The 16,657-nt window shown below is 39.2% G+C and overlaps 1 protein-coding gene across 1 annotated transcript in view; it reads left to right on the plus strand.

The window, feature by feature from the left end:
- LOC124134570 (receptor-type tyrosine-protein phosphatase kappa-like) overlaps positions 1-16,657 on the plus strand; it is a 116,798-nt gene that overhangs the window by 61,712 nt on the left and 38,429 nt on the right. Inside the window, exon 3 of the mRNA XM_046499471.2 lies at positions 9,155-9,231. Coding sequence (XP_046355427.2) covers positions 9,155-9,231 — 77 coding nt within the window. The remainder of the gene's footprint in view (positions 1-9,154; positions 9,232-16,657) is intronic.

A 16,657-nucleotide genomic window follows, 5' to 3' on the forward strand; every position in this document is an offset into this window, starting at 1 on the left:
TCCTGTTAGTCGCCTCTTACGACAAGTATGGGTTGCTGAAGACGAATTGTAACCCAGATCTTCACGGGTCCATTATACCCTGTGTTGGCCTTGATGTGATATCACATGATGGCACAGCACACAGGTCACCAATCAGGTGAAGTTAATTAAGCAATGTCGGTGGTGGAGAGTCCTTGGATGGTGACCATTTTGACAGCTTGTCACCTGAGAGTTTCTAGGGCTTCGGTCCTGCCCCACACTGAAGCACATGTAACACATGTGGCGTCTCCTTGGCCAAGTGACTTTGTTCTAAATGTGCTTCTGTCCACCCAGCAGTGAATGGGTACCCGGTAGGATGAGATGGCAATGTGGTTGTTAACCTTCTAGCACCAAACTGGCAGCTTGGGTTGTATACTCCCCAGGGAGCTGAGAATGACTCTTGAGTGCACACTGATCCAGTGACCGGGGTAATAATAGGGGTTTAAGCATGCCCCTGAGTGGGGTGGAAATATGCACAATATAAATAGCCTGTCATTATTATTATATAAGTAAGGTATTTTGTATTTGAACTCAAACACTGTCACAAACTAACTATAAATCACAGCAGGCAGTCAACAGGTAACACACCAGACATTGTTCACAGGGATAAAACAAGGACTGGTCAGCTCGGAGTTGTAAACTGTGTCTGAGTGGGGTATCCATGTTAGACTATGGCATGGTATCTCAGTGGGTTAGCACTATAAAACTGAGATAAGTCAAAGTCTAGTTAAAGCAGATAAACACACGCACGCACTCACGCACACAGTCACGCATGCACTCACACAGACGAACGCACTCACACAGACAAGCGCACGCACGCACGCAGACAAACGCACGCACGCACGCCATGTAAGTGCAATAACTTTTATCATTCCATTAAACCTTTTTTGCCTTTTTTCACCTAACATCATATGACTGTGGCGATTTCCATAAGGAATGCCATTTTTCAACATTCTGCTAGCTCAGTGGGATTGTTTCATTTGAAATCCTCCCATTGGAATGACATGACTGTAGATTTCATAGAGGACTAGTAAAGCCTTCAGCCCCCCATTGCTGGTTGTAAAAAGCAGTTAAGTTGAACTGGGTGGGGATCAGGCTTGGTAGCTTGGCTGATTGTGTGTCATCGTACCCTAATGACAGGATTGTTGCTCATGTTTTCACTCACAGGTTGCCTGGTTCAGATTCTGTCATTTACAAATTGCTTCACCGCCTCCGTGGTCTAGTGGTAGAGTGTCTGCCCAGAGATCGGAAGTTCCAGTTCTTTATCCCTGGCCGCATAATACCAAAATATGGTACTTGTTGTTACCCTGCCTGTTTGGCATTAATGGGCTTAAAACAAGGACTGGTCGGCTCAGAGTCAGTATATTATGTCTGAGTTGGGTATACATGTTAAACTGCAGGATGGTATCTCAGTGTGCTAACACTATCAAATCGGCGTCAGTCTGGACTAGTACAAGCAGCCACACACACAAAAACACACACACATGCATGCACGTGGCTATATACGTGCAATAATCTTGGACACAGCGATAAACCCAATTTCACCTCATCTCACCTCACATTTGCTTCAGTATTTCTCCACTATTGATTAATGGGGTCAAACACCTTCCATCACTGAAACTCTCACTGCTTATTTCTGAAACTTTGGAGAATGATGTTAAGAATAAAAATATGGAGACCTTATAATTGTAAATATATCGCTTCCAGAGTTTGGGCAATGGTGCCTTGTTCTTGGATTATAGCCTAAATACTTTAAGTTTTGAAATTAAGCAAGTGGAATTATCACGTTTCATTCCCCACTTTGTGATCTTGCTACTGTTTGGAGAATAAGAGCTTTTTCTATAAAATATTGGGATTTTCTAAATTTGTACAGTTAATCCTTCTGCAGTATCAAAGCAAACACTTTGGTTTCATGAATGTATTATTTAGAAGATAAAACCTTCTATGACCATTTCCAGATAGTTTGCTTAATGGATGATGAGTTATTGTTTATTCAGTGGATCATATTACAGGCACAAGATAATTGATTTATTGCTCTTCCTCATATGAATCATTGCATTGGGAAATTAGTTCTGAGGACTGTTTTGTGTACGGTTCACAATTTTCTTTCCCCAAACTACATCTTTGTCAAGAGGTGTGTGCATAATAATACATGTGGGTAAGAAGTTTTAATTATATTTCCTAACACATTACTGCAAGACATTACTGCAAGCATGGACAATTTGTCGGGGAGTACTTGAACAGTGAATCAGGGTATATATGGACAGTGAATCAGGGTGGATATGGACAGTGAATCAGGGTGGATATGGACAGTGAATCAGGGGGTATATGGACTGTGTGTTAGGGTGTATATGGACAGTGAATCAGGGTGGATATGGACTGTGTGTCAGGGTGTACATGGACAGAAAATCAGGGTGTATATGGACAGTGAATCAGGGGGTATATGGACTGTGTGTCAGGGTGTACAGTGAATCAGGGTGGATATGGACAGTGAATCAGGGTGGATATGGACAGTGAATCAGGGTGGATATGGACAGTGTTTCAGGGTGTTTATGGACAGTGAATCAGGGTGGATATGGACAGTGAATCAGGGGGTATATGGACAGTGTTTCAGGGTGTATATGGACAGTGAATCAGGGTGGATATGGACATTGAATCAGGGTGGATATGGACAGTGAATCAGGGTATATATGGACAGTGAATCAGGGTGTATATGGACAGTGAATCAGGGTGGATATGGACAGTGAATCAGGGTGGATATGGACAGTGAATCAGGGTGGATATGGATAGTGAATCAGGGTGTATATGGACAGTGAATCAGGGTGGATATGGACATTATGTCAGAGTGTATATGGAATATGTGTCAGGGTGTATATGCACAGTGAATCAGGGTATATATGGACAGTGAATCAGGGTGTATATGGACATTATGTCAGGGTTTATATGGAATAAGTGTCAGGGTGTATATGCACAGTGAATCAGGGTATATATGGACAGTGTGCCAGGGTGTATATGGACAGTGAATCAGGGTGGATATGGACAGTGAATCAGGGTGTATATGCACAGTGAATCAGGGTGTATATGGACAGTTTGTCAGGGTGCATATGGACAGTTTGTCAGGGTGCATATGGATACTGAATCAGTTATATATGGATAGTTTGTCAGGGTGTATATGGACAGTGAATTAGGGTATATATGGACAGTGTTGCAGGGTATATATCGACAGTGTTTCAGGGTATATATGGACAGTGTTCCAGGGTATATATGGACAGTGTTCCAGGGTGTATATGGACACTGAATCAGGGTATATATGGACAGTGAATCAGGGTATATATGGACAGTGTTTCAGGGTATATATGGACAGTGTGTCAGGGTATATATGGACAGTGTTGCAGGGTATATATGGACAGTGTTTCAGGGTGCATATGGACAGTTTGTCAGGGTGTATATGGACAGTGAATCAGGGTGGATATGGACAGTGAATCAGGGTGGATATGGACATTATGTCAGAGTGTATATGGAATATGTGTCAGGGTGTATATGCACAGTGAATCAGGGTATATATGGACAGTGAATCAGGGTATATATGGACAGTGTGCCAGGGTGTATATGGACAGTGAATCAGGATGGATATGGACAGTGTGTCAGGGTGTATATGGACAGTGAATCAGTGTGTATATGGACAGTGAATCAGGGTATATATGGACAGTGAATCAGGGTGGATATGGACAGTGAATCAGGGTGGATATGGACAGTGAATCAGGGTGGATATGGACAGTGAATCAGGGTGGATATGGACAGTGAATCAGGGTGTATATGGACATTATGTCAGAGTGTATATGGAATATGTGTCAGGGTGTATATGCACAGTGAATCAGGGTATATATGGACAGTGAATCAGGGTGTATATGGACATTATGTCAGGGTGTATATGGAATAAGTGTCAGGGTGTATATGCACAGTGAATCAGGGTATATATGGACAGTGAATCAGGGTGTATATGCACAGTGAATCAGGGTATATATGGACAGTGTGCCAGGGTGTATATGGACAGTGAATCAGGGTGGATATGGACAGTGAATCAGGGTGTATATGCACAGTGAATCAGGGTGTATATGGACAGTTTGTCAGGGTGCATATGGACAGTTTGTCAGGGTGCATATGGATACTGAATCAGTTATATATGGATAGTTTGTCAGGGTGTATATGGACAGTGAATTAGGGTATATATGGACAGTGTTGCAGGGTATATATCGACAGTGTTTCAGGGTATATATGGACAGTGTTCCAGGGTGTATATGGACACTGAATCAGGGTATATATGGACAGTGAATCAGGGTATATATGGACAGTGTTTCAGGGTATATATGGACAGTGTGTCAGGGTATATATGGACAGTGTTGCAGGGTATATATGGACAGTGTTTCAGGGTGCATATGGACAGTTTGTCAGGGTGTATATGGACAGTGAATCAGGGTGGATATGGACAGTGAATCAGGGTGGATATGGACATTATGTCAGAGTGTATATGGAATATGTGTCAGGGTGTATATGCACAGTGAATCAGGGTATATATGGACAGTGAATCAGGGTATATATGGACAGTGTGCCAGGGTGTATATGGACAGTGAATCAGGATGGATATGGACAGTGTGTCAGGGTGTATATGGACAGTGAATCAGTGTGTATATGGACAGTGAATCAGGGTATATATGGACAGTGAATCAGGGTGGATATGGACAGTGAATCAGGGTGGATATGGACAGTGAATCAGGGTGGATATGGACAGTGAATCAGGGTGGATATGGACAGTGAATCAGGGTGTATATGGACATTATGTCAGAGTGTATATGGAATATGTGTCAGGGTGTATATGCACAGTGAATCAGGGTATATATGGACAGTGAATCAGGGTGTATATGGACATTATGTCAGGGTGTATATGGAATAAGTGTCAGGGTGTATATGCACAGTGAATCAGGGTATATATGGACAGTGAATCAGGGTGTATATGCACAGTGAATCAGGGTATATATGGACAGTGTGCCAGGGTGTATATGGACAGTGAATCAGGGTAGATATGGACAGTGAATCAGGGTGGATATGGACAGTGAATCAGGGTGTATATGGACAGTTTCTCAGGGTGCATATGGACAGTTTGTCAGGGTATATATGGACAGTGAATCAGGGTGTATATGGATGGTGTGTCAGGGTGTATATGGACAGCGTTTCAGGTTGTATATGGACAGTAAATTAGGGTTTATATGGACAGTGTTTCAGGGTGTTTATGGACACTGAATCAGGGTGTCTTTGCACAGTGTTTCAGGGTGTATATGCACAGTGTGTCAGGGTATATATTGACAGTGTTACAGGGTATATATGGACACTGAATCAGGGTGTATATGGACAGTGTTTCAGGGTGTATATGGACAGTGTGTCAGGGTGTATATGCACAGTGTTTCAGGGTGTATATTGACAGTGTTACAGGGTATATATGGACACTGAATCAGGGTGTATATGGACAGTGTTTCAGGGTGTATATGGACAGTGTGTCAGGGTGTATATGGACAGTGTTTCAGGGTGTATATGGACAGTGTGTCAGGGTGTATATGCACAGTGTGTCAGGGTGTATATGCACAGTGTTTCAGGGTGTATATGCACAGTGTGTCAGGGTATATATTGACAGTGTTACAGGGTATATATGGACACTGAATCAGGGTATATATGCACAGTGTTTCAGGGTATATATTGACAGTGTTACAGGGTATATATGGACACTGAATCAGGGTGTATATGGACAGTGTTTCAGGGTGTATATGGACAGGGCAGCTGACTCAATGGTGTTGTGGCCATACATGACACTGAGGTGTGATCTGCTGTAAAGAGAGTCCATAGATTGAGTTACTGTCGCGGGAATTCCCCCAGATGCCTTACAATGATTATCTCCATCTATTATTCATACAGTCTAATCGATTAGAAAATGGCCTGTTGTTGTTATGGAATGTTATCAACATCCCGATGTATCGGAAATATTATCATAGATGAATAGAATGATTAATATTGCTTTCAACTGATCTAATTTTCTTGTCAGTTTCATTTCTGTGCCTCTCTGTCATTACTATATCAAAGTAAACTGAAATTGGTTTAGGATAAAGGTGTGAGTAAAATGTTTGTAGTTTTTAGAAATGAAATCATTCCCAGAAAAGAATTTGTCCTCCATATATATTTCCATGAACACAACCTTTTGATGTCTGTCAAACAAGGGGTTTACATCTGCATGTATTTCTGTTTGAATACTGATTTTTGATACGACATACATAAAATCAAAGGCCCTACTCAGGACCATGTCGTCTGTATGGGTTTGTAAATACTGGAGCCTGCATTGCAATTAGCACATTGAACTTAATGATTTGCAAACTGGAAAAGCGGCATAGTTATTTAAACAATAATTGTTTATTCTAAAAAACATTTCTTCCAGTTTTACATATGTGGTTGCCTGAATTTTAAGATCTGTTTCATTGTGTATTTGTTATACATTACAATTTATAACATAATAAATTGATCTAAAATCCACTGTGACAATATGAATTTTTTTATTATTACCTCCTGCATTGTGACATATTGTGAAGAAAATCTGAAAATGATAAAAGATTGTCTGGCCTTAGCTGCTCAATAAGTATACACTGTTCTTTGCTAAAGAGAGTACCGTATTCGACGTAATTAGTGCCCCGCTCTAATAAGCGCCCACGGCGATATTTGCTAATATATTGGCTAGTGAAGAATCCTAATAAGCACCCCTTCCGTTTGATCAATGTACACAATACTTATTTATTCGCGTATAATACGCACTCGTGTGTTACATGCGCCCTTATTTATGGGCAATCACGAAATTTACGATCTTTCAACTCTTTTTTCACCAAAATAATATTCCAATAAGAGCCCCCTATTTCTAAATTTGAGAGCGCCCTGGGCGCTTATTACGTCGAATACGGTAAGTCATGTTTGGATATCTCATGATATAACTAGACCGCCTCCGTGGTCTAGAGGTAGAGCGTCCACCCGGAGAGCGGAAGGTCCGGGGTTCGAGCCCCAACCGCGTCATACCAAAAGACGCTAAAAGATGGTACTTGTTGTTACCCTGTCTGGTGCTCGGCATTAAGGGGCTAAAACAAAGACTGGTCGGCTCGGAGTCAGTATACTGTGTCTGAGTAGGGTATTCATGTTAAACTGCGGCATGGTATCTCAGTGAGCTAGCACTATAAATCGGCATCAGTCCGGACTAGTACAAGCAGCCACACAAACACACACACGTACATGCACGTCGCTATATAAGTGCAATAATCTTGGACGCGACATTAAACCCCATTTCACCTCACCTCACATGATATAACTTGTGTGTCATGCAAATAGGTAAGGTGAAATTGGGTCTAATGTCGCGTCCAAGATATATAGCAAAGTGTAGCACGTATGTGTGTGGCTGCTTGTACTAGTCCGGACTGATGCCAGTTTATAGTGCTAGATCACTGAGATACAATGCTGCAGTATAACATGAATACCCCACTCAGACACAGTATACTGACTCCGAGCCGACAAGTCCTTGTTTTAGCCCTTAATGTCAAGCGCCAGACAGGGTAACAACAAGTACCATCTTTTAATGTCATGCAAATAAATATTACAGCACTAAGTGTATGTGTTCAGAAGTTGAAGGCTGCTTTGTGAATATAAAATGTGTATATAACTGCAAGGAACTCCACATATATCCCATTTGAGATTAGGAATGTCTTGTGGCATCATTGAAGTGACTACTCTCACTACTTGTATTTTGACCCATGAAAATCCAGGGTAGAATAGGTCTTCATCAACCCAAGCTTGCCATAAGAGGCAACTATGCTTGTCGTAAGAGCAACTAACGGGATCGGGCGGTCAGTCTCTCTGACTTGGTTGATGCATGTCATCGTATCCGACTTGCGTGGATCAGTGCTCATGATATAAACAACTGGATTGTCTGGTCCAGACTCGATTATTTACAGACTGCTGTCATAGAGCTGGAATATTGCTATGTTAAGCAACAAACAATCAAACAAAACTTGTATTCTGTCCCTTAATTTTTATTTTTGTTCATTATGTTTTTAAGCAATGAGTGATGGGTATTGGCCTGACTTGTGTATTACAATTTATTGCGTTAATGATTCATGTAAAGCGATACCTACCACAATATATTGGATGTGTTCTTTCATCTGTCATTTGTTATGAAGCTGAATAAATAAAACCCAAATGACTAGGTTCAAAATAGACCTGTCTAAATTTTGTTGGATGTTGCTATGGCCACAAGGGATGCGTAATAGATACAATATAAGGAATCAATTGCTAATTTCTGAATTTCTGAATTTCTGAATTTTAATTCAACTTGTCATTTATGTTAACTTTGCCAACTACATGAAAATTTGCATGATTTTGAAAAATGTAATATACCAATGATACATATTCATTAGGTTTTCAAATTGTGGTAAACAAGCTTTCCGGTAATACCCCACACCTCTAGATACAATAGGTTTTTGGCAGTGGGTCTTGTGCCGAAACGTGGATGGATTTTAAATATTTCCTTTAATGTACAAATTCATCAATCAACAAAATCAATCATTTGTAGAAATTTAACAGGTGAAAATTAAATTCACCTCTGTTTGACCATGAAGGACCATACTTGATTACGATAATAAAAACTAAATATTTGTTTACAAATGTTTACAAATAAAATTGACCTGATTATATTCAGATTGTTTACAGAATCATTTGCTCTATATTTGGAAAGGAATATTTCTATATGCTACTTGATTTTGGCAGAAGGAAAGAGAGAACTGGCATTTTCTATAACAATGGAAAGTTCTTGAGGAAATAAATACAATATCTCAAAATAACTGGTAATTTATAAGAAAATGCAAACATAATCTTTGCTTAAAAAAGGCATTTGTTTAATTAATGATGTAAATGTAAATACTCGCAGAGAAAAAACCCAGGCAGCTTTCTGAAAATTGAGTGCTATCCTCCCAAACACTGATAATCTTACTCTCACAGGTATAAAATTGTTGCATCTCTGCATCCAGGAGTTTATTTTGTATTATCTTTGTTTTGTTGCCAGACGACCACAGCCGGGTGATACTCTGGGATGTGCCTCCCCACATTAAAAATGACTACATCAACTCAAGTTTCATTGACGTAAGTATAAAAGTCTTTTATAATTCATAAAAACCGGCAGAATCTAAATTTAGAAGAGTTTAAAAACTATTTGACATGATCATTTATTATGCTTTACTGCAAGAACACTTCTCATGTAAAATCGCATGTTGTTTGAAACTGAACCCTTCTATTTAATGGAGCTCTCTTCACGTTTCCGCAACATATCGTGTTATTGGTAAATTCTAGAAATAAAAGCCATATGAATTCCCAGACATATTGTTTACAGGATCAGATGGTCATTTATTTGGCAAAATAAATGTTGAGTGAGAGCAGGAATCACATTCCCATTATTGACAGAGCTGAAAAGCAATCGAATATATGTTTTTGGACAAATTCATCTCGGATTTCATAAAGCATGGTTGCTGCGTGTGAGCATGGTGATATTTCATAGCATACAGGGACTAATCCCTGATGGCCAAGGTTCTAATGCAATCACACTGCTGTTCAATATCCTGTTTACGAGCCTATTGCATGATGTGAAGAGGAAATTCTTCGATACATTACATGCACATCTATTGTGACACAGCTCGACAAGTCGACCATGTCGCTCACAGAAGAATTACATACAGTTTGCTAATGGCTGACATCTTATATAACTTATATTCCGAAGCTCTGAGTAGCAGGTCAATGTAGGGCACATGGTTTTATAAAGCATTAGCTGCTTGGGTAGTGTTTCTTGTTGCTAAATAGACTTTTTAAGTGATCATTTATAAGTAGGGATCTTTCATCAACATCAATAAAGACACACGTTCTGATAAAAAGATGATCACAAAATGTTGAATCGCAATCTGTCATATAATATTGTGAATAAATCGGTTGTTAATAATCTCCTGAGGATTAAGCAACACTCTTTTATTTTGCGGGTTTTTAATTATCTTCTGGGCATAGCTATAAGCACTCAAACCAGAAAGTACATGGTTTGAATTTATTTTAGCTAGCTGCCCATTTTTTATGTTTTATTAATACCTATAATATTGCCAACTTTGTTATCGGTATATTTATATATATAAAACATGTACACGCATCCCCACTGACCAGTCAGAATGCTCTTCTATTTCAAACTTGTTTATGCAAAAGATATATCTATTACTGTATTCGACGTAATAAGCGCCCTGCTCTAATAAGCGCCCACGGCGATATTTGTTAATATATTGGCTCATGAACAATCCCAATTAGCACCCCATCCGACTGATCAATGTACACAAGACTTATTTATTCGTGTATAATACACACTCTGGAAAAATATATCTGTCGTATACAAACATTTTCAGGCTGTCAGCATAAACCATAAAATTTATCTTTCAACTCTGTTTTTTTTGTGACCAAAATACCATTCTAATAAGAGGCCCCTATTTCTAATTTTGAGAGCGCCCTGGGCGCGTATTACGTCGAATACGGTATGTCTGTATTACCAAGTTCAGAAACATGTGATGCAACTGAGATTTAACCCTATAATAGGACTATTCTGCATTGCTATTGTGTGATGCTAGTGTAGACCATGTTAATTGCTTGCCCGTGAAGAGATCACCCGTTTAATAAACATACAGCTGTATTACACATTGTGTAATACCAAACATGTGCATATGTTCTGAGGGAACAAGTTTCACGAACAAATATTGAAAGCTCTTAACATCCCTTAAAACTTAACTCTTAACATCGCTTATTCAACAACATTGCGTGTGGAGATGACAGATCACTGAGAGGAGCTTGTGCACACTCGATGACCCCAGCAACCTTGTTATTAGGCTGACGTCACATGGCATTGTTTCGGCAGTGGATCGTGCAACAAAATTCCACAAATTAAGTCATCGGGTATTGTGATGTGATTGTAAACTTTGTGGTGCAGGTCCCCGTTCCACAAGGCGATCGTACTGTAGCACAACGACAGTCGTAAGCCTATGTTAAAGTATGTGAGTTATGATAACCTTAGCGTTACAATAATTTTGTGGAACAGACGCCTGAATACTGAAGGTGGGCCGTTGTATAGCATTAAATTAATACTTATGAACTTTGACGTGTTTGAAGCATTATTCTGTTAAACTCAACTGTATTATGCTTTGGATTGTGTAGGTGTTTGCCTATTCACACACGAGAGTGGAATTCTAAAAAAACTTATAAATGGCAAGTAATAAATAAAATACTAAACACGCTCTCGTGTAAAACCAATTTTATGAAACATGTGAATAGTTGTGGTATCTGACTCACTTTCGCTCATGAGATATATTAGAACAATTCACACGTTTCATAAAATTGGTATTACACAGGAGCTTGTTTAGTATTCTATATTTTTACAATGAGAAGACATATGCTTTCATGAGGAACTAAGTCTGGTTCAAAAGTCAATAATGACACTCTCTAACTGGATGAAATAACAAAATGTGTCTCGTAACAGGTTTCCAAGTCATTTCAGACAAATATTGACATGTATTAAATTTTCATCCCTGTAAACAAGTATGAAGGAAAATCAATATCTGGATAATCAATTAATGTCTCAATGCATTTGATGTGACCTTGTATCGTATTGATAGATGTAGATTCCCATCACATTCCTATCAATGTATATTGGTTTTTATTTTCTGAAACAATTGTACCTTGAAAGTAATATATCTCATGGGATCTTAATATTATAATCCCCTTAACCCCTGAAACTGCTTCATTTCACAGTGACTTGGTTGATGCATGTCATAGTATCCCAATTGCGTAGATCAGTGCTCATAATTTCAATCACTGGATTGTCTGGTCCACACTTTATTATTTACAGACCACCATCATATAGCTTGAATATTGCTGAGTGTGGCGTTAAACAACAAACAAACAAACACAGTGTCAAGGTGTCAGTGAGTCACTGTCTCACACGTCAAAGAACTGCTGTCATAATGCTTCATATCACAGTGTCATGAGACTTGTGATGATCCGGGGTAGAAAAGGTCTTCAGCAAGAGGCGACTAAAGGGATCAGGTGGTCAGGCTCGCTGACTTGGTTGATGCATGTCATAGTATCCCAATTGCGTAGATCAGTGCTCATAATTTCAATCCCTGGATTGTCTGGTCCACACTTTATTATTTACAGACCGCCATCATATAGCTGGAATATTGCCGAGTGCGGCGTTAAACAACAAACAAACAAACACAGTGTCATGATGGTATCAGTGAGTCACTGTATCACACACATTGAAAATACAGTATGTTAATTATCACATGATAAAATTACAAATGTTATGTTAGCAGAGATAATGAATGAGTGGAGAAGTAAGGTTTAGATTCTAAACCAGACACCACCATAATGACAACACACTTCTCAAACAGTAGACATGATGTCACAGTCAGAGAGGCACTAAATCTCAAGCTCTCTCATATCCCTAAAATTGTAAAAAACACTCCCTTAGTCCATTTCTATTATGTTTCCTCCTCCAGATGAATTACCACAAACACTTCAAAGATTGTTGTAAGCAAAACTGAACATTTTGTAACCTGCAATTTTGTACATATGATTATTACTACATGATTTGAAAGAGATTATGGTGTCATTATAGACGAGCTTGTATTGGGGCTAATCCTTAATGAGTCTAAATTGAAGTAATTGCTGAATGTTATTCTAATATAGGTGATGACAGATTTACTTAAATAAAATATTTCAAGGTAATCTATAAGACTATGTAGACATATCTTTTGTCTGGGAGATGGGATCTTGATACCTTAGGCTAGCATTTATCTAAAAGCTTCAAATCTATTAAACTATGTAGACGTAACTCTTGTCTTATTGAATAGTACGTCTAGGAGATGCGCTCCCATTACCTTAGGCTAGCATCTATCTAAAAAGCTGTAACTGAAACTACTGATATTTTATATATGCATTTTACCTGATGATAAGTATTATCTGCTAAATTATAATTATATGAAATGATGTATAAATATTACACCATGATAACTCATAAAAGCACTTGATGTGGATCTAATTATTATAGGAAAACTTAGTATAAATGTTATATCAAGATAACAGTATAATTTTGAAGCAAAATGGCTAGTTTCGCACGTCACCATGGCCTTCATGTCTTTATATCAGTGAATGAAATAAATTTGGTGGAATAAAATTTTAATGTTAAAAACCTCCAGCTCCAATCTGTTTCAAACAAAATTCATGGTGACCGAATACTTAATGTTATGCACATTTTTATAATCTCTTATAATCCTTGAACAAATAGCAATTCTAGTGGATATGTGGGTTATTTTTTGTTGCTAACGACAGAGGCCGTAATTTAATAGTAAGAATAGTAAGAATAAATTTGGACTGATGAAAAGAGACACCGATGAATACAAGAGGTGAGGTGAGGTGAAATGGGGTTTAACGCTGTGTGCAAGATTATTGCACTTATATAGCAACGTGCATGCATGTGTGTGTAGGGGGGGGCTGCATGTACTAGTCCGGACTGATGCCGACTTATAGTGCTAGCACACTGAGATACCATGCCGCAGTTTAACATGAATACCCCACTCAGACACAGTATACTGACTCCGAGCTGACCAGTCCTTGTTTTAGCTCCTTAATGTCAAGCACCAGACAGGGTAACAACAAGTACCATCTTTTAACATCTTTTGGTATGACGCGGCCGGGGATCGAACCCCGGACCTTCTGCTATCCGGGCTGACGCTCTACCACTAGACCAAGGAGGCGGTCAATGACTACAAGATGTCACAGTGTTGTGCCGGTCTTCAATGGCTTACTTCACAGTGGCTAGACCCATCATCACATGACTTTTGGCTTTTTAAAAAAATAATCTATTCCTGGACAATGCTGGACAAAAATATTCTGTCTTCAGGTTTAATAAAATTTGGATGTCCTGAAAGTAATGTAAAGTCCCCTCCCAGGACGAACAGTCTCTCGTAATGCTCCGAGGTGGTGGTCATGTGAATGTTGCCTTGTTGCAGGTGAGATCAGTAGAGTGAGTGAGTGAGTTGGGTTTAACGCCGCTTTTAACAGTATTACAGTAATATCACGGCGTGTCAGCTTAATGTGGGAGGAAAGCCCGAAGTGATGCAGGTCTCAGACGTTTACCACTTCGGTGAAACCCACGAGCACGGGTATGGTGCTGACAAAACTTAGAAACATAATCGGGGCAAACCGGGATTCGAACCCACAATCATAGGTTTCTGGCATGCCCAAGGGACGCAACTCTGCACAGCGAATCGCGTGATCAGTAGAGCAGGACATGCTATCCTTTTTATAAACACCTTGTGATATCACTCATTTGCAGTCATCCATTCATATAATTTTCACCACTATTTTTCCTTTTTACACCTCGTGGAACCTGTTTCAACAGATAATCTAGACTGATTATTCTCTGACGTTGTCGTTTTACCAGGAATAATTTATTCCAATATCATGTTATTTTAGTTATAACTATTGCTATTATTAATAATCGTTATTGCTGAATATTGTTTCGTATGGAACAATTTCACCAACATCCGTCATGCTCCCACGCTCGCAATAGCGAAAACTTTATGTTCTCATATAATAATCAAACTGCAACAAATATGACTTTCATTGGGTCAATGTATTTCGCCGAAATGAATGTAAACAATATTGAATGAAATTTTAAATAAAATTAATAAAACAGATTACAATCATATGTCCAGATATACAATGAACACTTTTTATAACAAGACAGTGTAATTACATGATTAATTTGCGTACTTCAGTATGGATTTGTTGACATGGTATTTCCGGTGTTACGTGCTCACAGTAATGTCTTTGTGTTGGGGAAAAAAACATCAAAACTCGTCAACCCTGTGTATAAGACGACCCCACTTGAAAGACCCTAATTCTAGGTATGAAAAACTCACCTTATAAAAAGTGATATACAGTATATATTCACTGCAACGTTGTGGTTGTTGACATGCCATACCAAAGATCCATGCCATCCATGACCACAGTCAACCAGTTCATATAGTTAATATCACCCACTTCTCATCAGTTGTCACTGGCAACAAGTGTGGGGTACTGGGGACCTATTCTGTTCTGGAACCTCCACAAGATCTCTGGGATAGTATTGTCTGTGCAGTATCACACACATGAATCTATAAATATGATTTTAACGCTAAGATTATTGTAACTCCCATATTCCCTCACGACAGTCATAGCTTTAAGAAAAAGTGAACAGATAACAAAGAATGGATACAAATTGTTAGTTTTTTTTCCACAATAAAACATAACTTTTAGTTGTGGCACATTTTTGTGTTACATTGCTCAGGGCCCCATTTGCACAAAGCTATCTTAGCGCTAAGGTGATCAAAATTCCCATACTTTAACACCGGCTTACGACAGTTATAGCGCTAAGACTGCATTGTACTAAGGCCCAGTGCTCAAACCATGGCTTATATGTTATCAAACCCTATTGGTGTCCTGTTTTTGTTCTAAACACATCTGGCCCGTGAAGATTCCGGGGTAGAATAGGTCTTCAGCAACCCATACTTGCCGTAAAAGGCGACTCTGCTTGTCGTTCGGGGCGACTAATGGGATTGGGTGGTCAGGCTCGCTGACTTGGTTGATGCATGTCATCGATCCCAATTGCGTGGATCGATGCTCATGATATTAATCACTGGATTGTCTGGTCCAGACTCGATTATTACAGACTGCCGTCATATAGCTGGAATATTGCTGAGTGCAGCGTAAAAAGACAAACCAACCAACCAACTAAACACATCTTTCTGGTCATCCTTTTATTCTTGAAATATTACCAACATATACTCTGTGTCATTATTAAACAGTCACACTGACAATAACAGATAAAAGTATGCAAACAGTGTTGCATCTTCAACTTCTAAGAGTGTAGTTCAGGTGTATCTGGAATGAAGCGTTTTATACCCACATTGACTGTAGACCCGTGAAGATCCGGGGTAGAATAGGTCTTCAGCAACCCATCCTTGCTGTAAAAGGCGACTCTGCTTGTCGTTCGGGGCGACTAATGGGATCAGGTGGTCAGGCTCGCTGACTTGGTTCATGCATGTCATAGTATCCCAATTGGATAGATGCTCATGATGTCAATCACTGGTTTGTGTGGTCCAGACTTGATTATTTACAGACCACTGTCATATGGCTGGAATATTGCTGAGTGTGGCGTTAAACAACAAATAAACAAACAAACAAAAAATGTTGCTTGTCATGCATTGAATTGTGGTGTGTAGGTAATTGCATAACCTTCAATCTTTCACTTTTCATTGTTTTTAGCAGTCATTATCCTTTTTTCCAGGTTCATACAATTACTCGATCAATGTGAAATAGGCATAAACAACATGTTCTTCAACTGTTAAGCACATTGTTAACATACTCAGACCTATTGTTGGCACATGTTCATGTTTGAAGCCTTACATACCAGGTGACCCTTCATTAATAATGCTGAGTATATCCT

The sequence above is a fragment of the Haliotis rufescens genome, unplaced genomic scaffold (genome assembly GCF_023055435.1).
Source record: "Haliotis rufescens isolate VD_foot unplaced genomic scaffold, xgHalRufe1.0.p SCAF_112, whole genome shotgun sequence".
In the NCBI taxonomy this organism is placed as follows: Eukaryota; Metazoa; Mollusca; class Gastropoda; order Lepetellida; family Haliotidae; genus Haliotis; species Haliotis rufescens.